Genomic DNA, 26,665 nt, shown 5'->3' with positions numbered 1-26,665 from the left:
GCAGACTGCTTAACATTCAGTTAAGGGAGTAGCTGCTTCCACATGCTAGTGTGGCCATTTTTTATTCATTCCATCTTTTTTTCAAGAAATAGTTTGCAGAAAAATGAAAAATTGCTAAAAGATTTACTCACCCGGGCCTTCCAAGATGTAGCTGTCTGCACACATCGGTCTTGAACATCATTCCAGATGTTATTTGACTATTACAATGTGACAGATTTATCAAGTACTACCAGTCATCGAATCAGAGTAAAAGTTTATAATATATATTGTATATGGTTATTTAGATGAAAATGATTGCCTGGGAGCTTGCCAGTATAGGTTTTATTTTTTATTTTTTATTTCTTTGCCTGAAAATCTAAAAAAAAAATAAAGGTGTGGTAATCACTGTTGATTGTCCTGATGTGTTTGAACACAGTTAAGTTGATTGCTACATTTATTGTCTGTATGCCCTGAGGATGGTCGTTTGACCGAAAGCTTGGTGATTCAATTTGCTTAAAGTATTCAAGTGTGCAGACAGTTTATTTTTTGAGATTTTCAGACTTGGTTGTCTGGCGCCTTGGTGATCGTGAAAGGGTGTAACTCCTTCTTATTATTTCTTTGCCTAAAGCTTAATTCTGCACTGTAAAACCGGGCAGTCTGCAGAACTTAAAAGAAGAAGAATTTTCTGTAAAGTTGCCATTAATGGCAAAAAAATTTATGTGAAAAAAAAATTTATGTGAAAAAAATACAATAATTTATGATTCCTGACATCTTAAGACAAGTTATCAAATTAACCAATAACACTGACAATAGAACTGCAAAGAAGACAAATAGCCATAATAACTATAAATGCCCCCGTGCTTGGTGGGAAGATATTGGGGCTGAGCAGACAGAGCTTGTTCCACTACAGTATCGGCTCTCTCTCTCTCTCTCTCTCTCTCTCTCTCTCTCTCTCTCTCTCTCTCTCTCTCTCTCTCCACGGAAGGCGACCTGCTCTTGTGGGTGGGCAGAACGCCGGGCGTTACAGAGAAAGCGAGGTCTGCTCTCACTCAGTCCTGGCTTGAGTCGTCAGGTTTCGTCAGAGTGCCTTGAGAATCGCTTTTACCCATTTTTTAACTATTGAGACCTTAAATTTCGTTTTAAAACCCTTTCTCCATAGCATTCAAGGGTTGAATAGCTCTTTATTACTCTCAAAGAGAGTGTTAGTCCCGAGGCGTTGACTCTGTGAGTGCACATTTAATTCGTTCAGGAAAATGGCAAAGAATGATAAGAAGAACGAATGGAAGGAGTTCTTCTGGAACCCGAGGACGCGCGAGTTCTGCGGTAGGACCGCGAGCAGTTGGGGTAAGTCTTGCACAACACTGAAGCACGCATGCACAAATGCTAATTGGTGTCATAAAATTGTGCAGTTATAGTAAGTAATGAGCTGCAGTCGTTAGCACAAGCGCAAGTCTCACTCTATTAGTGCAGAAAAGTTCACTGAAGAGACGGATCGCTGTCCTAGGTGCTGAAATGCTTTTGCCACCGGTCTGTAATGCGCCACGTGAGTTTTAGTTTCTTCCCCGCGTGTTTACGCATCTGTTAAACTTAGTACATTTGCCTTAGAATATGTTTATCTTGAGCAAATTGCGAATTTTGAGGTCCACTGATATATCTAGTTAATCAGGTACTCACTGAATATTGTGTTATGATGGACTTGCGGATAGAAATGTTGAATGCGTGGCATCAGATAATAGAATGTTATGCGTCGAGTTACTGCTAAACTACACAGTGCGCTTCAAGCAGAATGTCTGAACAGAGGCTTGCACACAGCAATATTCCCTGCATCACTTTCCGTAAAGAACAGCAATCATTTTAACTGCAAAATAACGCATTTATTGTTATACTTTATGGTAAAAAGTAGAATTACATTTTTCTGTGAAATGTTAAAATATTTTACAATTAATTGATTATTTTATTGATGTTATTTAAAAATATCTTAATAAGGCAATTAATGTATTGTGAAATATAGTAGTTAAAGTACTTTAGTTTTTGTTAAAATAATGAATCGCTTATGAAGTGTCTATATGTCAGCCTGAGCTACCCTGACAGCCGCTAGAGAGGCCAATTTTGATCAGCTATAAGCCCCAGTGTGCCATCTGTATCGTTATCTGTCCATTTTATCACAGCAAACTAATTTAACAGTTCAAATAGGTTGATATATTAACATATCATTGAAAATAAAAAACAGTCACCAAAATGCCAACACTTATTATTTGTAAGTTGTAACATCATCAGCTGCCTTTCTTTTTATACAGTGCAGTGACGATTTTTCCATTCTGCCATTTGATTTACCTCTTTTTTTTTTTTTTTACCTCTCTTAAACTTTCAAATCATATTCAAACCCCAAGGAAATCTGCCTTTATAATTGTGAAAGATCTTTCTTACAATAGAAGTGAACAACAAAACAGTGTTAGCCCAGTGCATAGTGTTACAAATTGTCTTCTGCAGTGACATTGAGATGAATTAATCTAGCCGAGGGCCATTTTGAGTGTGCGCGTTGGGGTTTGTGAATTAGTGTAAGATGTAATCCTTTACTAATAGGCTCATTGGTTGCCTTGGTGAGGCTATCATGAGGAGATGTATCCCAGCCGTTGATTATTTGTGGAAATGAATGTGTCTTTTAATCAGGGTGTGATAGCATTAAAACAGCACTCTAACAGGCATCTGTTCAAGGTATCAGTGCTATAGAATAGTTGGAGTGTGTGTGTGTGTGTGTGTGTGTGTGTGTGCGTGAGAGAGAGAGAGAGAGAGAGAGAGATGCTAGATCACTGCCCTCAAGACAAAATGTGCCAGCACATTTTGGTCTATGGAGTGTGTAGCACCTCTTTGAGAACGTGTGTGTGTGTGTGTGTGTGTTGCTCTGAGGAATAGCTGCCTAGTTAAGCCAGCATGCTCTCTAAGACTCCTTAATTAGTCTATTTTTGTCTGTGCCCAAACCAGAGTGAACCTGGGTATGCTTAGATTCTTCAACAAAGTACATCCTCATTACTGGAGCTTAATAGTGACCTATGGAGGACGCTGGAAGCTGCAGCTTCATTCATACAGCTGTGTCTCTCATTGAATCATATCCTGGGTTGCTTTCAGGACCCCTGAACTGAGGGGCCAATGATATCAGATAAAAACACTTAAAGCTGACTTCAGCCTGAGAAACTTTTCAATCTTGTTAAACAAGTCACTCTTGCACAGGCCATAACTGAATCTCTAAACCATTCCTGAGACTTACAGGTGCATCATTAGATTATAATTAGAATGTCGAGGAAAAGTTCATTTATTTATTTATTTCAGTAATTCAACTCAAATTGTGAAACTCATGCATTAAACAAATTCAGTGCACACAGACTGAAGTAGTTTAAGTCTTTGGTTCTTTTAATTGTGCTGATTTTGGCTCACATTTAACAAGAACCCACCAATTCTCAACAAATCAGAATACTTCATAAGACCAATAAAGGCCCAGGCTTCTTTGACAGTGATCTTTAGTTCATCTGCATTTTTCGGTCTCTTGTTTCTCATTTTCCTAATGACAATACCCCATCAATTCTCTCTGGGGTTCAGGTCTGGTGAGTTAGCTGGCCAGTCAAGCACACCAACACCATGGTCATTTAACCAACTTTTTGCAGTGTGGGCAGGTGCCAAATCCTGCTGGAAAATGAAATCAGCATCAAAGCTGGTCAGCAGAAGGAAGCATGAAGTGCTCCAAATTTCTTGGTAAACAGGTGCAGTGTCACTGGTTTTCAAAAAACACAATGGACCAACACCAGCAGATGACATTGCACCACAAATCATCACAGACTGTGGAAAATTAACACTGGACTTCAATTAATTTGGGCTATGAGCTTCTCCACCCTTCCTCCAGACTCTAGGACCTTGGTTTCCAAATGAAATACAAAACTTGCTCTCATCTGAAAAGAGGACTTTGGACCACTGGAAGACAGTCCAGTTCTTCTTCTCCTTAGCACAGGTAAGACGCCTCGGACGTTGTCTGTGGTTCAGGAGTGGCTTAACAAGAGGAATATGACAACTGTAGCCAAATTCCTTGACACGTATGTTTGCCTTGACCCCAGCCTCAGTCCATTCCTTGTGAAGTTCCCTCAAGTTCTTGAATCGATTTTGCCTGACAATCTGCGACTGTGGCTGTGGTTCTCTCGGTTGGTTGTGCATCTTTTTCTTCCATACTTTTCCCTTCCTCTCAACTTTCTGTTAACAAGTTAACATGTAGACAAACAAATGAAGTTTTCTGAAAGCACGGGTTTCAATAAAGCCATGGATGAATATGAGTATTAAGAAATATTTGAATCCAGAATTAAACTAAATAGTTATTTGTAGTTATTACCCCGAGAACATTTAGTTTATTTGCTATGTGAAGCACATTTTAGTTTAACTTTTTTTTATCAGACTTTAGTTACTGTCACTATATTTATGTGCAACCAGTACAAAACAGCTAATTGATATTCAGAGATCACGGTGGACAGACTGCTCCCTTTGTCTGCATCACAGGTGTGAGTTCCTCTGAAGTGTTTGATAGCATGGTGGTCTGGTAGGTTTAATGGATTTAGGACATGATGAATCTGAAAGGACGTGTCTGTGGAGTTCATGTCTGTATTAATGAACGTGAACACGCAAATAGCAGATCACAGTGGCACATTCTGTTCATCTCTTTCAGGTTGCATTCAAATTAGGGGGTTGAAAGAGGGAGTGTGACTTTCATCATGATGAGAGACAGATAAAGAAACAGAAGAGGACAGATAGAGTTTCAGTCTCACCATGTGCAGTACTTGCCACACACACACACACACAGACAGATCCTGAGGAGAGCTACTGTAGCATAGCTGAATAGGATGTACCACGTTTTAACCCTTTAACCAATTTCAGCAAGTTATATTTGATAATACAGGTACTTGCTATTCTGAGAGAGATGGTGGTTATTTTGAGCCTGTGAAATTAAGTAGTGCTTAATGATTTGAACATTTGGACTTTGCTGCACAAGTTAAGCAACATTCTTACCTTAACTTTGCTCACTTTCTCTCTTACGCATGCATTGAATCCTTTTTCACTCTCTACAAGCGGATTAGCACACACTCCTGTGTAATTCTAGTCTGTAGAGTAACCTCACATTGCACCGCTGTTATTGATTAGTGAAAGCCTGTCTCTGCGGGGAGCTCCAGGATGCAGCGGAGCAGGGGGCAGTGATCCGGTATCACTCCTCCCTTCATGTGCGGGGCAACCTGATCGACTGTCCCCAGGGGCCTCTCTGCATGAAGCTCAGGTGACCTGTATCTTAATGAGCTCTCCTCAGGTATACACAATATGCACCACAGCTTACAGAACACACATACAAACATACACCTTCAGCACTCAGTTTTCTCTATGAAACAATAGAGCCTGATCTGTTCAAATAGCAACCCTAAATTATTTAGTGCATTGTGTGGTGAAGATGTTTTGAAGTACGTTCTTATTTCAGGAGCAAACGGATGAGTTACTGAATCTTTGCTTTTTATCTGAGAACGTTTTATGTACTTAACATGAAATGAAGAAATGTCTTGCATGCTATTCAATGCAAGGATGCATTAAACTGATTAAAGGTGAAAATGCAAAGATGTTTATGTTACAAAAATGTTCTATTTCAAATAAATACTGTTCTTTTGAAGTTTATGGTCATCAAAGAATCATGGTAATCATGCTTTCCACAAAAAAATCTTCAGCAGCACAACATTGTTAACAATTAGAGATGTTTCTTCAAATCAGAATATTCATTTACAGTGTCATTTATTCCTATGATGCAAAGCTTAATTTTAGCATCTAATATTCCAGTCTTCAGTGTCACATGATCCTTCAGAAACAATTAGAAGTTGAAATAAAAAAAAAACAACCATTTTAAATGTAATAATATTTTACAATGGTACTATAAATATTACAATATTTTTACTGTATTCTGATCAAATTAATGTACTCTTGGTGAGCATAAAAAACATTTTGGATGGTTGTCTATAAAATCTTTTTGTATAAATTATTTTGTGTGATATGTATACTGTTTAAGTGTATTGTGAAAAGCTCAAATGTATTTAAAATGGTAAAAACCAGTTACAGCAGCTACAATATACATTTTCCCTTATACAGTCTACAGTGTATATTTTTTAAAACATTAACACTGAAAAAACAACAACTGCCCATGTAGAGTTTGTTTATCTTCTGTCTATCTGAAAAAATCTGAGGGAAAATATATTGTGCTGGAAATTATCTATAAATACATAAACATCATTAACATCAGTAAATATTTATCAGACTGGCTCTATAACCATACTGTACCACATTATATACCATATTACTGTACTGATCATTCTGTCATTCTTCCAAGCATGTTAAATATCAAGCCTTAAGGTATAGAGATGGCTTTAGTGATCTAGAGTGTAATGATTAGTTTAGTTTGGTAGTTGGGGGTGTCTGCATCAATGTCTGTATAGAGACTCTGATGTTTCTAAACCATATGTCCCCTGAAAATTCCCCTTTAGCTTAATCTGCCCTCTTCTTCTCCTTCTGTCACCCTCCCTCCCCCTTTTTTACCCCTCTTAACCCACATCTGCCCTGCAATAATTCAATTTTACCAAAGACCAGACATTTACCAGACAGGATTACCAAGCTTCCTGTAAGGGACATTGGTGTGTAAATGTGTGAATGTGTGTAAGACAGAGCTGCAGTGAATGTGTAGAGAAGCTCTGGTGAGAATTAAAGAGGATTAGGTCAACTAGTCTTGTATCTTTTCACAGTAAGATCAGCAGAAGAAGAGCAAGGAAACGAGAGAGAGACAGAGATATGCAAAAGATATAATCATAAATGGTTTTTATAGTTATATGGTCACAGTATTCTGCATGTCCAATTGCAAATACTCCAAACAAAAGTGTTTTTATTAAAGTGCATAAAGTGTAGGAGGAGCTACAATGAAGGAAATCTTGTTTTGTTTTATAACACCTGAACAATATGCTACAGACTCAAGTGCACTTCAGAGTCATTCGGTCTAAATACACAAATGTCTTAAGTCGCTGGGGTATTAGCAATAGCCAAAAAAAAAAAAATTATATGGGGTCAAAATTTAAGATTTTTCTTTTATGCCAAAAAATTATATTTTCTAAATTCCCTAACATAAATTTATCAAAACCTAATATTTGATTTGTAATATGCTTTGCTAAGAACTTAATTTGGACAAATAAAGGCGTATTTATTTCTCAGTATTTAGATTTTTTGCGCCCTCAGACTCCAGATTTTCAATAGTTTTATCTCTGCCAAATATTGTCCTAACATAAACCATACACCACTGGAAAGCTTATTTATTCAGCTTTCAGTTGATGTATAAATCTCAAATTGTCAGAAATTGTCCCTTATGACTGCTTTTGTGGTCCATGGTCACAAATGTATATCTCTAATTTCATTGATATCAAGAATAAACCCATAGTTTTATGAACTAGACTTAAACTTTGGTGCATGTATGTAAGGGCTTACTCTAAACACAAATTACAAATCTGGAGGGACTTGGCCACTTGGTGGCACTATCATAGTAAATATTAACATTAGTCCATTCTTCATTTTGTCCTATCTGTCATGAAAAAATATGGGTTTATGGGACTTAAATCTCATTAATTGCTGCATGTGACTGCATTTATTTATTTTATTTAATATGCATTGTAAATTGTTTTCAGCGAGAATTACATTCAAATAAATATATTTCTGTGTTAAGTTTGAACAGTGTACCAGTGATGTATTAGAGTATGAAAAGTTTTCAAAATCTTGAGTACATGTTTTTACATTGAATTTTGATCTGAGTGTGTGTGTGTGTGTGTGTGTGTCCTCGTAGGTCTGATCCTGTTGTTTTATCTGGCATTCTACATTTTCCTGGCTGCATTATTTGTCCTCACCATGTACGTAATGCTGCAGACACTTGATGACCACAGACCAACATACCAAGATAGACTTTCAACTCCAGGTAAAACACACAGACTTGATCCTGTACATATGGAAACACTAAGCTAACTTTGACAACTACAACCCTACTGTTACCCCTTACAGATACCTTTTGTCATTTATTGTTCTTCCGTTCTCTTATTTGTCGTTTTACAGGGATGATGATCAGACCTAAAGGAGAGCAGCTGGAGATCGTTTACTCACTGGAGTACACAGAGACCTGGGAAAGATATGTCCAGGCCCTCAATAACTTCATGTCGCGTAAATACAATGCAAACAGCCATATTATACAGTATTAGTCATTTTACTATTGAAACTCTGCATGCCATAAAGCAAGATGTTCACAGACGGCCACGTCCTGTTCCTTCTTGTGTGCAGCCTACAATGACTCAGTCCAAGCCCAGAAGAATTATGAGTGTAAACCGGATCAGTACTTCATCCAGGAGGACAGCGGCATTTTGAAAAACTTCCCTAAGCGTTCCTGCCAGTTTAAACGCTCCATATTGGAGAATTGCTCCGGGATCACAGATCGTTACTATGGCTACAATGAGGGCAAGCCCTGCATCATCATTAAGCTCAACCGTGTAAGACGTGAAATATAATATATGTGTGGAGTGAATGTTTATGTCAGGAACATGTCCAATAAAATAAATAAATAAACTTAGCAGTTATTGCTCAAAAATACTAAATGAATTCTGTGATGCATTTTATATTGCAAATAGTAAAAGAAAATATATGCCTGATTTGATTTTAGGTCATTGAATCCCTACAGTCTTTAACAGTCAGTTCAGTCTTTGACCTGAAACCACAGAATTAGAGACAGCGGCCTGAATGTTTAGAATTAATCATTCATTGCTTTAGCTTTTTAATGAGCCCCAACTTGACCTGTCTCTTCACTTTTGTTTCCATCTTTGGGTCACTTTCTTTTTGTCCCTCTCTCGTTTCAATCTCAAATCCTTCTTTCTCTGTGTTTATTCTTCTTTTTTGCAGGTGATTGGTCTGTTGCCTGCGAGGGACAGGCAGCCTCCTTACGTCACCTGTGGTGCTAAGGTAAGCGTCTCATTCTTCCTCTCTCTCACTCTCCTTATCCTCCTATCTTTCAGAAAGGGGTTGATTTCAGATTAAAGTTACATGAGCCGTTCAACAAGGCCACCAGATTAAATTATCCGGTAATCAGAACTGTGGCCAGCTTCACAGAAAAACTGCCATGACAGACCATCTGCTGCTGGAATGAGGGGAAGGAGAACAAATAAAGTAACAATTATGTATTTCCTAGCCGTTTTAATGTCTGAATGTATTCAGGAATTATCTTTGAATCTGTTTCGACTTGTTTTCATGAGATCTGAGAGGTGGGCAAATCTGAGCTATTAGCTTCTAATTTCTTTTGCCAGGTATTAATTGGGCGTTTGTGAACTGGGTGTTAAAACTATTATAGCTTATTAGTTCTATTTCTCTTTCATTTTTATTTCTGTTTTTAAGTCATTTTAGTACTTCATATTTTGGTAATTTTATGTTAGTTGTCAAGGCAGGTTTTTCATCTAAAATTGATCATTTATTTCACATTTATTTCAGTTAACATATTTTGATAGTTTCAGTTAACAATAACACTGTTGCTTGTTTGTATTCTCATACTGTTGGTTAGTTACCCCACGCTAAGAAAACTTTGATCTATATTGCTTTTCTTGATCTTTCTCAGAGATTTCTCAATAGTGTGTTCCCGCCGAATCACGTACTGCTTGTTTGTGTTTGTGTTTGGATATCAAGCACCATTCAGGCTCATGCAAATACAATCCTTAAATCCTATTCTCTCTTCGATTGCAATGTACACATCAATTGATTTAAACAGCACACCTGCTTTTCCATGAACCCATCATTCCTCCTCTTTTGTTCTGTATGTTGTCATATAATTGTTGTTTTCAGTGTCGTTTCAGGGTTTGTTCAGTCTGTATTGTTTTTCACCATTGCTCATCATCTCTGTTTATCATCTTTTGTTTTTGTGTGTGTGTGTGTGTGTGTGTGTGTGTGTGTGTGTCTCATCTGGTCTCCCCCTCCATTCTTCTTGTCAGAAATACAAAGTTGGCAATGATGAGTGGGTAAGAATAATAGACAGAATCAAGAATAATCATTTTAACAGAGGCAGAGAATTCTTAATGTGCGAAGAGAAAAATCGGAATCCAATTTATCCAACTTTCAAATATTTATTTACTTTTAAAATCAACATGTTTTAGCAGCAAAAGGTAAAATGATTATTCGTACAGTCAGATCATATGCTAGATAATTCCAGCATAAGATCAACTCAAGGGCCGATTGGTTTTTCTGATTTTTGATTTTCTTTAATACAGTAATAGTAGTCTTGGGATTAGAACAGATGAACTCATGAAGTCTTCCTCCTTCTGTAGGCGGATGACTCAGATAAACTTGGTGCACTGGCATACTTTCCCCCTAATGGCACCTTCAACCTGATGTACTACCCATACTACGGCAAGAAAGCCCAGGTACAACTCACTCACTTAGAGAATATACTCTACATATGTAATCACACACACAATTTAAGTCGGAGTGAAATGAAAATTGACAATTTTGACCATCTGTTTTGTCAATGCAAGTTATTGATCTTCTTTGTGATTATTAATCGGCGTGATTTTTACCAAATAGCTATATACTATAATTATATGTTTTTTAATTATTAATCAAAATGTCATAAATGGATCTTCCGCTGAAATGGCAGACTTCTCTCTGGTGACATATCTCCAATCATTTAGTCTGCTGGATAGGATAGAATAGATAGGATAGATAGGATACTGGTGGATAGAACCTGTCCCCATCCTACTCTTTTTATTTTCCAATTATCCGTTTCACTCAGATGAATGACACAATAAGGAAGAAAAGACCCTCTTATTTTACATTTTGTGCTGACTTTATAGGTGCAATCAGTATTTCATGTTGTGATATGATACTCTGCTGATACTGACACCTAGTGGTGTGGATGTGGCATCACAGAAAAGGAGAGAAAAAGTTGACAGTCACCACTGTAGAAATGTAGTAAACGAAGTCTCCAATAATGTAAAACAGCTTTTATTAGGCCGCCTTTAATAAAATAGTCTTGTTCTTACAAAATCTTACTACAGTATCTCATGCTTCTTCTGCTGCAGGTGAACTACTCTCAGCCTTTAGTGGCCATCAAGTTCCTCAACATCACCATGAATGAGGACGTCAACGTGGAGTGCAGGATCAACGCTAACAACATTCCAGAGGGTAGTGAGCGAGACAAGTATGCGGGACGCATTTCCTTCAAACTGAGGATCAACTCCTTAAATTAAATAGACGAAAGTGTGTTCCTTGTTTTTTTTTTTTTTTGTTTTTTTTACACACAGACACACACAGGCCAGCCTCATCTAAAAGACTGCATGATTATGTTTAAAAGGCACAACTAGAGACACTAGCCAGACACAGCAATCCTCAGCACAGAGCATACTTACACATTTCAAAGAAATGTTTTTTTAAAGATTTTTTTTCGTTTGAGACTGTAGTGAGTTTTTTAGAGAGTTAGCAAGGTTGTTTTTGTGTGTATTTATGTGTGTACATCAGTGTGTGTGTGTGTGTTAGAATGTATGAGTTGAGAAACAGTATTTACTTTCAGAAATTGTAATTGCATGCTCAGCTATCAGAGCAATTAATAAATAAATAAATAATATTCTAATAAAACGATATTAGGAAAGGATTATATTTTTTTTAATGAAAAATTATCAGCATCTATTAAATATCTATCAGTATCATTAATTAAAGCAAGTGTCTATGAATTAATATGGCATGATCTCATGTGTGTTTGGAGAATGTCTTTACTGCTTGTTTTTTTTTTTTTTTTTTTTTGCATGTGTGTATCTGTTCTGAAGAGTGGTATTGAAACCTCTTCTCAGTCTGATTTGTGGCTTTATAAGTGAAGAGGATATTTTATACCAACATGTACATAATGCTGTGCACGATAACGTCACCTATATTATGACAATACTGCATTCCTGTTGGTTTTGGAACAGTCTGTACTTTCACATGATGAAGTGTGTCACATTTTCTTTATCATGAGGCAAGTCTATTGAAGTGTGTTTATATGTAAAATAGGTCTTTGCAGTATTTTACTTCTTTTTTTTTTTTTGGCATGTGTAATCCAATTTGTCTCACATGTTGAGGGGACATGATGTTTTGTATTGATTTGCACCAGCTCTGGGTTCAGTTTAAAGGGGTCATATGATGCGATTTCAAGTTTTCCCTTCTCTTTGGAGTGTTACAAGCTCTTGGTGCATGAATAAGATCTGTACAGTTGCAAAGACTAAAGTCTCAAATCCAAAGAGATATTTTTTATCAAAGTTAAGACTCTCCCACGCCCTCCTAAAACACCTTGTTTAAACACGCCCCCACATTTCTACGTCATGATGTGGTAAGATTTGCATAACACTGCCCAAATGTTCATGCAAAGAAAGAAGTCGTATCTTTGATTCTTGCTGTTGCTTCCAGCGCCATGTCGTGGAAACTGCTGTTTTGTTGTGAAAGTACAAAATAATTAGTTTGGCCTTCCAAAAGAGGACACAACTAGAAATCTGTGGTTAAGTTATATTTACAATACTGTTCCAGAACAGTTCAACCCAAATATTCAGATGTGTGCAGCACATTTATTGGAGGACTGTTTCCTGATCCTGGGAGAGTAGACTACAATGCCGTCTGTTTTGACTCACAGTCTGTAAGTAGCCTATGTTTACATATGTAAAGGATTTGCCACTGACGATTTAAACATGAGTTTTGAGAAGTGTAGAGTAGAGCTTGTTGTTTGTCTGATCACAAATGCAGACATGGTTTTATGTTTAGCTGCGCAATGCAATGCAACTCATAAAAAGACCGTATAAATCATTATAATCCGTAATTATGTCCCACCTGGATGTAACAAATGGCTCATTTGTAATGGGTTTTATTGTTTTTGGCTTGTCTTGCCGGTGTTCTGACCGGGACACGCATCACAGTATGTTACATGGGTGTAATATTTCTGTCACACTTAAGGTATTCGGCCAATCACAACGAACTGCATAGCTGGCCAATCAGAGCACAACCCGCATTTCAGAGCGATGAGCTTTGTAAAAAACTATGCGTTTCAGAAGGCAGGGCATAGAGGAGAAACAATAAATTACAGTATGTGGGAAAATAATGTGTTTTTGAACCCTAAACCACATAAACACATTTCATCAAATACACAAAATAATGTTCTTTTTAGCAAAATTATATGACCCCTTTAAAATCAGAAAATAGATGGAAGAACTGTGTTTGATGTGTGTGTGTGTGTGTATTCCTACATGTGTGTTATTTTATGTTAATCTTTGTGCACAATTATCTATATATTTGGGTTTTGTTGGAAGTGACTCTAAGCATAATCATAGAGTTATAGAGACTAAGAGCAGGAGCAGCAGGTGTATGTTTCTGCTGATAAGGAAAACGAGTGAATTCATCCCAGTCCTTACCCTGCATAAGTCAATAAAAAAAAAATTAAATGAATAAAAAAAACTTGGTCACCCACCTCATTTCTCATTTTTCTGAATCTCTCTTTAAAAATAAATTAAAAAATAAATAACTATTCTCTCTTTGTTCAACACCTAAACTCACTCTTCGAGCATTTACACCTCATGCTCCATTCTGAGAAGTGTCCTGTGGAGAGTTCATGCAGTATATAAGAGCATACACTCAGTCATAGAACTGACAAGTCTACACTTCCTCTAATGCCCTAATCCTTTAATCTCACTAGATAATCCTAAAAGCTTTACACCATTTCCTCCAGTATCCATCCATCTATCAATCTATAAATAAACTATAAGTAAATCTTATTTACTGAAAAATATTCAGCTGAGTGACAAAACGATTCTTCTTCGTTTGATCACTTTCACATGTGAGTCTGTGTTGACCTCTTCTATCTGTAGCCAATATTGCATATTTTATGTTTGTGCATGGTGAGGTTGTTATCTGACCCTACAGAGAAAGCTTCAAATCAACAGAATTAAATATTCATTCACCTCAGGCCGCGGATCATATATCATTAACTTGAGCCTGTACACTAGTTCACTCTGGAGGGCAACAAGGCAGCAAAGAGAAAAAAGACGTATCTATGATAAGTGCAGTTTTTGGTGCATTCAGGCTTCGAGATAATGGCTTTGTAAAGAGCGCCCCTAGTGTCACAGTTGTGCTGTGCCTCTCTCATGCCACCAACTGTTTACTGGTGAACTAGTGCATCAGCACGTTTCAATGTACATACATTTTCTTAAAAGTAATATATTTATTTTTTGACATGCTATATTTGTATTTTCATTTAGATTGCCTGATCATGAAGAGGAATATTTATTTGTATATTTAAATTAATATATAGGCTAGATGAGAATGGCTATATGTATTTTAAAATCGCATACAGTATAGAAGAGATCAAATATTCTCAAAGAACCTATATTTCGATTATTTTTTTGATCATTTCTAAAAAAAGCTGGAGAATGGATGAAGTATATTAAAGGGGACATGACCTGTTTTTATACAGTCTATGGACATGACATACAGTTTCTCCCAATCTTATGTTAATCTTGTGTACCTATAGAGTAGTACTGCATCCTTCATATCACTTTAGAATCTTTAGTTTTATCAGATTTATAAGACATATACAGTTTTACCAGCCGATCTCCTGGAGGCGTGCTGTGGGCGGAGCTAAAGGGTCACGTGCACACAAAGGTTTTACGTAGTGATCATCTGCAAGCTGTGACATTGACATAAATAAAACAGGAACAAAAACTTTTTTTTTTTTTTTTTTTAAACCATTCGTCACCTAAATGCCTAGAACATACACAGTTGCACAGCTCCAGCTGCCCTGGAGAAACAACCAGCTGGGTTCTTTGGGAAGCTGAACAAGGTTATCTTTCTCTCATAACCAAAAACACACTTCTTTGGCACACAAATACTGTTATATGTCCAATTGGTTTTTTGAAACTTTGACCATGTTTAGCATGAGAATCCAACTCTGTAACAGTCAGTTCCAAATCTGCACGCATTAGCATTAGAGCCCCTCTTTAAGTTGTTAAGTGCTTATTATAAAATACAAGGAGGTCACAATAATTCGGACCAATAATTTAATAAATCATAACTTTAATAGTCTGGATCTCTTTGTAGCCTTTACAATACCAAAATGTATCATAAATATGTTTCATAAAACTACAGATTTAAACATTGACAATACATGGCAAGTTTTAAATAAGTCTCCTTTGAACATATTAACCAAAAGAACTCACCAGCTTTTGAAAACAAGGTGACAAGTCATCCTGAGGTATGTATAAAGTATATTAATAAGTAAATACAGTGAATGCTGTTTAGATGTGCTTGAAAAGAGTGGGTTGTGAGAACAAGCCCACCATCTCAACAACATTTGATATGGCTTAGTGCTTATATACAGTAATATAAACTGCTCAAATGTTTGATGAACAACGAGAGCCTGAAATTATATTGACTAAAGTTTAATTATACTGTATAAACACCTTATGTGTTCATAAATCTGATGTATTGAAATAAACCATTACCAAAATCTCTTCAATACAAACTGCATTATCATTTCCAGAAATCAGTTTTCAAGGTAAAAAGGTTTAGGTTTCTCCAGTTTCTCTAACACTATGGTGCCCTTTCACCATTTCAATTGAGGGTGACTTGATTTGAGAACTTTGTTTCCATTAGCTTTAGTTTCCTAGAATAATATGCATATGTGACAGAATATGAGGTACGTGTAATGTTTGCATCTGTTTGTGTAGTTTATGGTAGTATAATTAAAAATAACTATTTTAAAATTGTTATTATTAAGGTTGTAGACAATACATTTCAGTACGTTTTCAAATGTACTGTTCAAAATTATTTCAAATTACAGTATAATACAGTATAATACCCCTCTGTGCTCTTCATTTAGGGCAACTTTTAGTCCCCTTGAGTGGTTTCTGTAGGAGTTCTGTAAACACATTGCTATCCAGTTTGTCATGCCCAAATGGATGTGTGTGCCTCCGAGAGAATATCCCCTGAGCAATCATTAGGTATCAGTCACACTGTTATAAAACTGCTTCTGATAAGCATATGGATTGTAAAAACGTTCTTCTGTTGAAACAGGACTTCGGACGAGTCTGTCCCTTTTGCTGAGCCTGCACTGCTGCATCTTTCACAATCAAACAGTTGCATTATTGTGCAAATCTACTGAAAACCGCAAATATTTTCACAAGAATCAATGTATGGCTTTTTACAATATCAGGAAAAAAAAGATGACAAGCACCAACAATATACAGCATATTTAGTTGTTTTAACAACAAACCTGTTACATTTTTGATAGTGGGATTTTGTTATAAAAAAAATTTCCAAATGAACTCATGAATTTGGTCACTTATAAATTCAAGAAAGAGGTCACTATCTCTTTAAGAAAATTTTACTTAATTTGAGTACATCAGTATGAATAAATAAGCCTTGTATTCATCCAGCAGTGTCTTTATTCTTTCTTCATAAGGGTTCAAACTCCAGTCTTATAATTTAGTGCCTTGTTCTTCAGGTTGGTCCCACTCATATTTCCTGTCATTTTTTCTCCTTCTTTCTACACTCAGGGTAGGTCCAGCATGCCGTGCTCCTGTAGAGCGACTTCATTTCTCTCGTACACTTCTCCTATCGCTCTCACTACCCTGTTTAGCACCACAGCAGCTTCTGACTGCGTTTCCACACACACCAACTGGTAGAAATAAGGTCGTTCAGGCATGGCAAGAAAGGCCAGTTCCGCTCCTTTCCTAACCCACCAGGTGTGATGGTGGGCCAGTGTGCGCTGATAAGTTTCTTTGCAGAGGTCAGAAGGACTTCGTAGATGCTCCCCTTCGCTTGCATCCTTCCCCAGTTCCTGCAGGAAGTTTTGCAGCCAGAGCAGAGCACGATGCAAGCGTAACAGAGTCCTGCAGCCAGAGTTCGTCTGCTTGTGGAAGTCCACCAAACCGTTTTCCAGCTCCCATTTAATCATAGACCGAACAGAAGTATAACCAAATGAGAGTCTGTGATTCATTTTAGAGTAGTTCAGAGATCCGTTATGAGATTTCATTAAGACTCGGTCACTTTGCTCAGGCATTCTTTTTCTGTCTTTCATTTTCTTCTCTGCCTCTTTCTCCGCATTTTGGGTCAGGTCACGAATGATGGCGGTTTTCGATTCAATTTCTTGTGAAATTAAACCCACCATTGGCCCCAGGGCTTCCAAAAACCTTAAATGCACAGAAAAAGAGAGATATATTGAATGTGTATATTTCTACTTGTATCATTTAATTAATCAACCAATCTATCTGTCTATCTATCTATTTATATCTATCGAGAGAGAGAGATTAATATCACTAAGTGCATTAAGTGTTTTCTTTTTATAAGAGGAAAATACTTAACCTGTAAAAAAACATGTTTCGTTCACATTTTGGGCTCATATGCGTATTTGCACATAGTAGTATGTTTTTTAGTTTTGTCTTTATCACTGTCTTGGTCCATTAAGCCACATTAAGCATTATTCATGTTGAGTGTTGTATAATGTCTTTGTTCAAGTTCTGCTAATTCACAAGCCGAGTGACACATTGAAAAGGTGAAAAAACATAAAACATTGTTCAGTTTTCTCTCAGAACAGTGATCTGAGTTAGTATTGCAATTCTTGATGCAGCATGAATGAATGACACACAATGGTGAGATTTTTCACAACTGCGACAATAGTGGAAAGGCAACGCGAACCTCTCAGTATGCTGGATAAACAAAGACGTTTCCCAGAACTTGTCAGCTTCACATTCTCTACATAGTGTGTAAGTGCATAGTGCATCATTACACGCAGCTACGGTCTTTTAAACAAGTCATTATTGATTGATTCATCTAACTGATTTTTTTGACATCATTGAATCACTCTAGAATGAAATGCAAACAGTCCCATTGTCCAAATGCCCACATTTGCATTCTTGACCACTTGAGAGCACATGCCTGTGACAGGAAGTAAGTGCGCAAAAAATGTGCATCTTAATGCCAAATCACAGTGCCATTAACGCACACTAAATCCACACCATCTCGAATACCGCCCTGGACTTTTTGCTGAGATCTCACGAGAGGACAGAGAAATCTTTCCAGTATACTGTATATTAAATATTAATAACAATTAGAGATTGCATATAAATTGGTAGAAAAACAAGGAGTTGTTTCATTGTGCAAACGAGTAGTGGTGATAATAATTTTGTACAAAAACATTTGCGCCACAAAATTAAGATGTGTCATCGGTTATAGGGACTAGTACTGAATAGACATTTAGAAGTTGATTTAAAAAAACAAGGGCAGTGTGTTGCATGGAGATGCACAATGGTTCATTCTTGCTTTGCCTTCGCCTGGAAATACATTTGTTGTTGGAACGAAATACACTGAACCTACAATAATGTGTCTAAAATAATAGGTTACTCAATATTAATTTCTTGTTTTTTGCGATCATGCTGCACTCTTGCTGGAATTAGGGTGATTATATAATGTGGCATATTTAGCCCGCTATATAACGAGATGCAATTATGTGTGTTAACTTACTTGATTAGCTCATCCCAGCTTGCCAAGTATGGTTTTAGAAGCACATCATTGGTTGAGAGTGGTGCTGCCTGCAGGTGAGCCAGCAAATTAGCAACTTGAAAGCTGTTGCCAGGACACACCCTCAATGGAGCCACATCATCATCCGAACTATTAACTCTAATCAAAGACAGACCCTGAGGAAATGACAACAGATGGAAAAGTGATGCACGGACAGATTTCTGAGGAGGGTGATGCCATAAAATGAATGGTCAAAGTTCCTGTTAGCAGGCACGACTGAAGCTCTGCGGTTGTGTAGATTGAAAATGACCTACTAAGCCTCAAGTTATTTCATGTTCTCTTTTGCATTTCAGCACTCTTACCTTATTTTTTACACTAGAAACCTTTGGGCAAGAATTCCAGTGGTCCTCCAGGTTCCCGTCTACAATGAGAGACCGAGGATGAGCAATGGGTGAACAAATCATTTTAAATTGGAAGAGAGAAGGAAAAGTCAAATAGTTAAATCACATAATTAAATCATAGTTTCATAAAGTATTTGAAAATCAAAGCCAAAGCCAGTATCATAAATTGATTAGGCTCTCACATAAACTCGTCCAGAAGATCTGTCATCTGCATAACTGACTTGAGTGAGATAAAGTTATCCAGTATATTTATCTGAATATTAAACAAGTAGTTACCTACAATATAAACACATTTTTTCGTTGTTTATTCATTCTCATCCCATTTTAAACATGTATTATTAACTTTATTGAGCCAACGAGAATTATGTACACTAAACCACTGGAATACCCGTCTCAAAAGAAATATTCAACATTTGTTGATGAATAAGATTCAGTCATCAATTCTTCTCTCATGAACTCGATTATAAAATCTATTTAAGATGTGAATTCAAGTCTGTTCAACATCTTTACATGTTTATTTCCAGTAGTGTAACAGCCAAGACCAAGTAACTGTATAAGTCTGGATTGAAAATTTGTACGTATTTTATGAGGTGGTTAATTCATACAACCTCATGACCTAGACCCCAGTGACAGGTAGTTTTAGGGGCGGGGTTAGGTGTAGATCATTCGTACAAATTCATACGAATTAGCCACCTCGTAAAATATGTATGAACTGCCATGAGATCGGGCTGAAAATACAGTAGCTTTTGGTGTGTCAGAAAACCAAATATTACATTCAGTCTGTTAAATGAAAAATCTGAAAAAACTGGCAAAACTTACGTAGCCACATGGAGCCAAGCAAAAGGAGGATGAATACAATGGCTACACAAGCCCTGCATTTGACTCCCATAATGATCCACCGTCCTCTTCGGGGGGGCCTGCTGTCCATCTCAGTCTATGTGCTCCCGCGCTCTCTCCTGAACATCTCTACACCACTGTGCTCAATACCTTTCTTCTGTCACACAGTGTGTTTGTCAGTTTTCCCCAAATTGGCAAGTGAATCCCTCCCCTGATGTGTCCACACTACTGTAGATTCGATGTAATTTCTTGTTTTGTGCTACTCCTCATTTGCTGTATCCTCAGGTAAATCCACTGGCCTAATTTACGCTAAGCAGGTTTTTGCTTTATGCAGTTTTTTCATGCTGGTTCCTGTCTTGCTCTATCTGTATTGTCAGTCTCCTGTGATGTTGCACAATCTCAGAGTCCATAGATTAGTCAGGAACAACAAATAATTCCTTATTAGGCAAGCCCTAAGCTACCTGCAGTAACCTTTACACAGATGCACACACTTGTACAACACATACCACAAATAAATAGTGAAGTCTTGAAATCCACAAAGGAAGGTCCACGTTTTATTTACTTAACATTCGTCTCTGAGTGAAAAAGGGAGATTTCTTTCAGCAGCAGATAACTACTGTTTGAAAGATTCAAATTCTCAATTCAAATGTTGAATTCAAATGTGTCATATTCAAATGTTGAATTTAAATGTTCTGGTTAGGCAAATAAATAGTTGGTATGTTTTCTTCTTTAATTACCTCAGATTAGTATATTATACTGTATATACATAAAACTGAAAAACTCTTAAAAGAGACCATCATGTTTGTATATCCAAATTGTGTGAACTGAATGACAAGGCCAATGCTAATCAAGCCAACACTGGACAGTCACTGTGACCAGAAATGTCATTGAGCTCCTTAAAAAAGATGTCATGCCCTTAAAACCCAACCTTATGATTTGAAAGCTGATGAATTTCAATGTCCCAGTTTGGCAGAGTAAGTATGTCTGTATGCATTAACAGTTTGTCTCGGTTTCACAATATTTAGGCCCAACTGCTGATTTATAGACATCTTACACAAAAGCAATCATAGGGCCTTTTGTAAGGTTAGGGTTTATCTGATCAAGGCTATATTCATACAGGTTACTGATTATCAGTGTCATTTACCTCCTTATGATTAAATTATTCTTATCTCTAAAGCTGGTATGTTAAAAGTAAAGACAACTCAATAAAAACCTTTTTTTGAAACCACATAAAAGGGTCCACATTCAATTATATAACATGCTAGATTCAGATTTTTTTTTCATAGATTTTCTACAGTGGGCAGTGGGCACTGTTTGGAAGATCCTGTAATCTAATCAATACTTTTTCAATCTCCAACGTAACATATAACCAATTCAAGAAATGCACACAGAAGTGGGGCCCAGGGCCAGAGTTGCCAAACAAAAAACAAAAAAAAAACCCTGTAGTCCAAATATCAAAACTCAAAATATGCTTCCCCAAATTCACTGTAATGCATTATACACAATTTCAACTTAACATTAAACACTATAGTGGTAGCAGTCTGTTTTTTTTTTTTTTAAGAAGCTCCAATCATATCCAGAATTAAGAAGATACACACATCTAGAGATCGTTTTTGTTGTTGTTGTTGTTTTTTTAAACATAAAAACATTCCAGAGTATTTGCTTTTTGACTATTAATACAAACTTCTTTGCTTTTACTTTTGTTGCTTTTTTGCTAGTCTGCTCCCGACGCGATGTCAGTCATTGTACTCGCAAATAGCCTACAAAGCGTCGCGTCTGGGCGCGTCAACGGCGCTCGCGTAATAAACCGGTGAATGATCTGTCCAGAATTTACGCTGATCGACAGAACAAGTTCATACAATGCATTCTCTCCAAAATAGATGACGACAACTCACACACCTGCTTTAGGAGCCGTACTTCTGAGCCTGCATAGCTTACATCACCTGAAGGATGTGTTCATCACGGCAAACATTTAGAAGGCGGGACTCGCTTTGAAACGGCAACATTAATTGGTTTAATTGCAGATGAGTGACAATTCAACTATATCCAATGAACAATGAGGTTAGGATTTGGCTGCCTGTCTTGATTGGTGGATTAGACAAAGGGGATGTAACGGTTATGGATGCCTCTCCTTAAAGCCCGAGGCCCTAGTAGGTAACTGCCTGCTCTGCCTTAGCGCCAGGTGTCCTGATATTTTATCCTACCCGTCAGAATATACTATAGGGTTTACTGCGCATGCGTCTCTTTTCTCATGCTAAACAACATTTCATGTATCTGCATTAAGGGTAAAATTAGGGATGTGGTAAGTATAGATTTAAAACACAATCTAATAGGTAGAAAAAAAATATTTATTGTTGGTTTCCTGTAGCTGTATCCCTTAGCTAAAACCGCGAAAATAACATAATTACTGTATTTGCATTCATGTAAGCTAGGTTTAGGGTTGTGGTAGGTGTAGACGTTAATAAACCATAATTTTACAGGTTGCATTTTTCGTTGTCAAAATTTTTATTAATTGGAGTTAGCAAAATCTGACAGAGTAGCAAAAATAAACCTACTCAGTGGTGAAATTTAATCTGTTTTGAGACCTTTGAACCCAATATGATAAGTACATTTTGATAAGAACATTTAGAAAATAAAGACCAAAAAAACAAAAAAAAAACAAAAAAAACACTGCCCAAGACACAGGTTAAAAGAGACTGATATTAAAAGAGACCTTCTCCTTCTCTGAATAAGATTACTGAAAAATGTTCTCTTTGATGTGCAGCCATTCTTTAAGACTAACAGTTATCATAGTATGTGCTGGACTTAATAAATCAATTAAAACCTGACATGTGGGACGGTTTTGTACATGATATCACCATAAGTCACAGTTAAGAACATTTGACCTGCTGGGAACAAGTTCTCTTTGTTACATTCCCTTTCACACACATTTTTTGACCAATTTCCATTGACGTTTTTTGGTTTTATAACTGAGCTAATTATATTTTCTATCAATTAACCCTAAATCCAAACTTTATTGCATTTTTTATATTTTTATAAAGAGATTATTAGTGTGTTTTACTATCTTTGTGAGAACATTTGTTCCCAATGCACACTGTAAGAAAAAGGGAAAGGTACTGGTAATTTTCTGTCAGGACATTATCTGTTATGTTTACAGACATTTCTTTTTAACTTAAAACACAACGCAATGCAATGTGTAATTCAAAGTACCCCTGTGAAATGCGAAAAATTATTACGGAAGATTACTACTGCTATATCATAAAATATTATAAAAATGTTTCCACAAATTATTTTGGTAATAATTACATAATATATTTAAATGTAACATTTGGAAACTTGTCCCTCTAGAGAGGATACTCTAACTACAAATGTTTGGATTGAGATTGTAAGTATATTACGCAACCTCTCAAGAGCCATTCAGACAAAATGTTTTATTTTTTCTTTCAAAGTTGCTGTGGAACTTATATTTTTCCTCATATTTTGATGTACATCAGAGTGAAACAAATGAGCAACTAAGCAAAAATATAGGGCTGGTACTTGGATCTGCATGTCAGTTGATGATTAGATTGAGGCAGATCTGAAAGCAACCTTGCATTCAGTTATTAGAAAGGGGTGGAGTTTAAGAGGATGTCACCAGAGAGAAGTTTAATTTTTAACTGGAACAACATGTTAAGAAATTTTGAAGAATCTTTCACAGTAAGATCTATGCATCATGCATTTAGAGTGCATTTCAAGCTGACTTTTAGAATTTGTCAAAAGTTTAGCTTGCTACTCAAGCATGAGACATGAACACACTTGCTGTCTTGCAAATGTTTACAGTGCAGCAGGGTGCAAACATTTTACGTGACGGCACTTAAATAACTTGAGTTCTCTGATTACTCACACATTTAACTAAATCTTTTATTTAAATGTCAAATATAATAAAAAAAAATAGTACAAGAGGTTAAAGAACAAATATATCTATTAGCTCTTTCTTTTATTCATCAGCATCATCTCTCCATATTTACTTTCTTTCTGAACAGTTTTCTCTCTTGTTAATTCATTTTTTCAGTTATAAATGTCTTAGCTAATGCGGTGCATTTTTTTCTGCACTTTACATAGTTTCCTTTCTCAGTTCTGTGTCCTGCTGATTCCTGCTTTCCTTCTATCATGTTTCTGTTCTTCAGCAATGGCATGACTACCGTCTTGCATGGAATACATCTGAGTATCATGCCATTAATCTGATACGTGTGCCATACAACACTGTGGCTACCAGATATAGTTTTGGAAATTAGCAGTAAGAGTTTTTTTTTTCTCTTTCTTAATACAAAAATGTAATTTTCACTCTCTTTGAAGCATTGATGGCAAATTTGATGTGGCATACTATGCAAAATGTGCTGATTTGGAGTGATGGTTAAAAAAAAAAAAAAAAAAAAAAAACCCCATAAGGTCAAAATTGACTGGTATTACTATCCTGGTGGGGACACACACTTTGGGGTCACATTTTTCAACATGAACAGATTAATTTGATCAAATTGATTTTGATCCTTTTAAAGCTGCAGTAGGGAACTTTTGATGCTCTAGCGGTTAATAAACAGAACTGCTTGCGTCTTGCGGAAGAACATCGTAGCCGGAACTACTTCTCTCTGTTTATGTCTATGAAGAATCACAAAGGTATTGGGTTACTCCGCCGCGGTACCCCTGAAGCAATCTAAAATAGTCAGAATATAAACATTTATTATAGATGTACCCTAATGATTCAGGACAGGCTAAAAACACGGTTTGGAAAATGGATTCATGGTGTACTCGCATATTATATACATTTTGTAAATCTTGAACACAAAAAAAAGTTACGGACCGCAGCTCTGATTGGTTGTTTTTTACCGGGAGCGGATGACTTTCTGCTAATGGCAATAGGACCACTGGGAGGAGCCAGAGGAGCTTGATTTTTTCACAGATTATCTATCTCATATTCTACTGTCAGGACATAATGACAGGTTTCACAAATACATTTTTACAAAAGTTACCTACTTCAGCTTTAAATCGATTAAGTCAATGGGTGGGCATTCAGTGAAATGGTCAAAAATGCTGCTGTTTTGTTTATTTAAAGGATAAAAGTTTTCTGATTCTGCAGCTTCTTTTTGTGGGGTTCCCCAAGGATAAATTTTGGGGCCCATCTTAATTTTTTTTTTATAAATGCTTCCGCTTGGTTCTATTTGTCAGAAATACGATGTTGCATACCATTCTTATGCAAATGATGCACAACTCTATCTTCCACTGAATGCAGGTGATCGTGATGAGTTAGCTGATTTGATGACTCGCTACTATGAGATGAAGTTATGTTTGGCACAGAACTTTTTATAGTTAAATGAGGCTAAAACAGAATGCCTAATATTTGGCTCTGTTATACTGTCCTAACATGTGTTAACCGATTTAGGTCCTAATGTCTCAAATCTGCATAAGCAAGTAAGAAACCTGGGAGTCGTCTTTGATTCAGAGCTTAAATATTATAAGCAAGCAACTCTGTGGTAATATTTTCCGTTAAGAAATATCAAAAACAAAAAATATTTATATTGTTTGATGATTTAAAGCATGCCATAAATGCTTTTATTTTGTAAAGACTGGATTACTGTAATTCATTGTATTTGGGGATTCCCGCTGTTCTGTTGAATCATCTTCAAGTATTACATAATGCAGGAAGACTGCTGACTGGGACCAAGAAACCAGTCCGTGTTTCCCCAGCACAAGCTTCATTGCATTGGGTGCCGGTTGATTTTAGAGTTCAACTTAAGGTTTTACGTTATGTTTTTAAAGCCTTGCATGGTCTAGCACCTGAATATATTTTGGACATTATCCACTTTTATTCTCTGACACTGCCATTGAGGTCCCTAAATCCCGCTTAAAGTGCCTTTTCGATTGCAGCACCTCGCCTCTGGAATGACCTGCCACTGTAAATAAGATGTACATCAGGTCATTTTAAAACACTTTACATGCCTGTGCGTTTAATGTGAGATAGTTGGTGTATATCTGATGGTCTTTTTTGTACTGTATATTTCATGTTGTTTAATGTTCTTGCTGTTTTAGTTTTGGTTATATGTTGTTTTATTGGAAAGCACTTTGGCCAAAATGAGTTAATTTGAAATGTGCTATACTAATAATAAACAAACAAACAAAGTTACCAGATTCAAAATTTTCAAAAGATATAGTATTTTTGATCAAATAAATGCAGCTTTGATAAGCATGAGACTATCAACAACATAAATCTTGTTAAAATGTATTTGTTTATAAATTATTTATAAAACTGATCAAAAACAGACAGAATAGAGAGTAATGTATTAAAACACATACAAAACTTACCAATCGAGCATACTTCACAATAACTGGATTATTGTGATTAAAAACATCACAATAACTGGAGGAAACAAACGTATCTACATATTGGATACCCTGTGAGGGTGAGTACATTTTTAGCCAATTTTCATTTTGGGTGAAGTATTACATTAAGTGTTTTGGCATGTTTGGATTTTGCATGTTAATTTGTTAATATCATTAGCATTTTCAGTACTGTTCATTTATGTTTACATTTATAATACCTGAATTTAACTGTATTTACTTAAGTGTTTGTGTGTGTCTCCCTCTAGTGGATGAAATTGATGTGAACAGTGCGGCAAACCTCTTCAAGAGTCTGGCAAAGAGGCACAGAAATAAAAAGAGTGTGTGGATGCATAACTTTATTGCTGAATCCACTAAGCAGCAAAATGACATTGGATCTGTAAGTGTGTGTGTGTGTGTGTGTGTGTGTGTGTGTGTGTAAGTGCAGGAGAGTCCTAGCAAGACAACACATTTCTAAACATCCTCAGTATAGTCATGTATAC

General features: G+C 36.5%; 2 protein-coding genes across 4 annotated transcripts; one reads left to right on the top strand and one right to left on the bottom strand.

The window, feature by feature from the left end:
• Positions 1 to 991: 991 nt before the first annotated feature.
• LOC113077484 (sodium/potassium-transporting ATPase subunit beta-2-like) lies at positions 992 to 12,262 on the top strand. Of its 2 annotated transcripts, XM_026249863.1 has the most exons (8): positions 992 to 1,323; positions 7,865 to 7,993; positions 8,128 to 8,232; positions 8,350 to 8,555; positions 8,962 to 9,021; positions 10,038 to 10,064; positions 10,371 to 10,466; positions 11,124 to 12,261. In XM_026249863.1, exons 1-8 carry the CDS (start codon positions 1,233 to 1,235, stop codon positions 11,289 to 11,291), a joined length of 882 nt encoding a protein of 293 aa, XP_026105648.1. In that variant the 5' UTR covers positions 992 to 1,232; the 3' UTR covers positions 11,292 to 12,261. The 2 variants fall into 2 exon arrangements, with proteins under 2 accessions (XP_026105648.1, XP_026105649.1); XM_026249864.1 differs by lacking the exon at positions 10,038 to 10,064 and having other exon boundaries at positions 11,124 to 12,262.
• A 3,216-nt stretch (positions 12,263 to 15,478) lies between these two features.
• On the bottom strand, positions 15,479 to 21,807 carry LOC113077462 (ceramide-1-phosphate transfer protein-like). 2 transcript variants are annotated; one of them, XM_026249857.1, is made up of 5 exons: positions 21,711 to 21,807; positions 19,794 to 19,968; positions 18,936 to 18,994; positions 18,577 to 18,749; positions 15,479 to 17,246 (listed from the first exon to the last, which is right to left on the bottom strand). In XM_026249857.1, exons 2-5 carry the CDS (start codon positions 19,900 to 19,902, stop codon positions 16,607 to 16,609), a joined length of 981 nt encoding a protein of 326 aa, XP_026105642.1. In that variant the 5' UTR covers positions 19,903 to 19,968; positions 21,711 to 21,807; the 3' UTR covers positions 15,479 to 16,606. The 2 variants fall into 2 exon arrangements, with proteins under 2 accessions (XP_026105642.1, XP_026105647.1); XM_026249862.1 differs by having other exon boundaries at positions 19,794 to 19,965; positions 21,711 to 21,793.
• Between the last annotated feature and the right edge of the window lie 4,858 nt (positions 21,808 to 26,665).

This window comes from Carassius auratus, chromosome 5, assembly GCF_003368295.1.
Source record: "Carassius auratus strain Wakin chromosome 5, ASM336829v1, whole genome shotgun sequence".
In the NCBI taxonomy this organism is placed as follows: domain Eukaryota; kingdom Metazoa; phylum Chordata; class Actinopteri; order Cypriniformes; family Cyprinidae; genus Carassius; species Carassius auratus.
The sequence above is the reverse complement of the archived record's forward strand: the minus strand, read 5'-3'. Positions and strand labels throughout refer to the sequence as shown.

Coding starts and splice junctions, on each gene's coding strand:
- LOC113077462 (XM_026249857.1), bottom strand. CDS start 19,902: ATGGACAGCAGGCCCCCCCGAAGAGGACGGTGGATCATTATGGGAGTC. Junction 18,995..19,793: donor GCTTGGCTCCATGTGGCTAC/GTAAGTTTTGCC, acceptor CTCTCATTGTAG/ACGGGAACCTGGAGGACCAC. Junction 17,247..18,576: donor AGCTGGGATGAGCTAATCAA/GTAAGTTAACAC, acceptor TGTGCATTTAAG/GTTTTTGGAAGCCCTGGGGC.
- LOC113077484 (XM_026249863.1), top strand. CDS start 1,233: ATGGCAAAGAATGATAAGAAGAACGAATGGAAGGAGTTCTTCTGGAAC. Junction 7,994..8,127: donor AGATAGACTTTCAACTCCAG/GTAAAACACACA, acceptor GTCGTTTTACAG/GGATGATGATCAGACCTAAA. Junction 8,233..8,349: donor CCTCAATAACTTCATGTCGC/GTAAATACAATG, acceptor TCTTGTGTGCAG/CCTACAATGACTCAGTCCAA.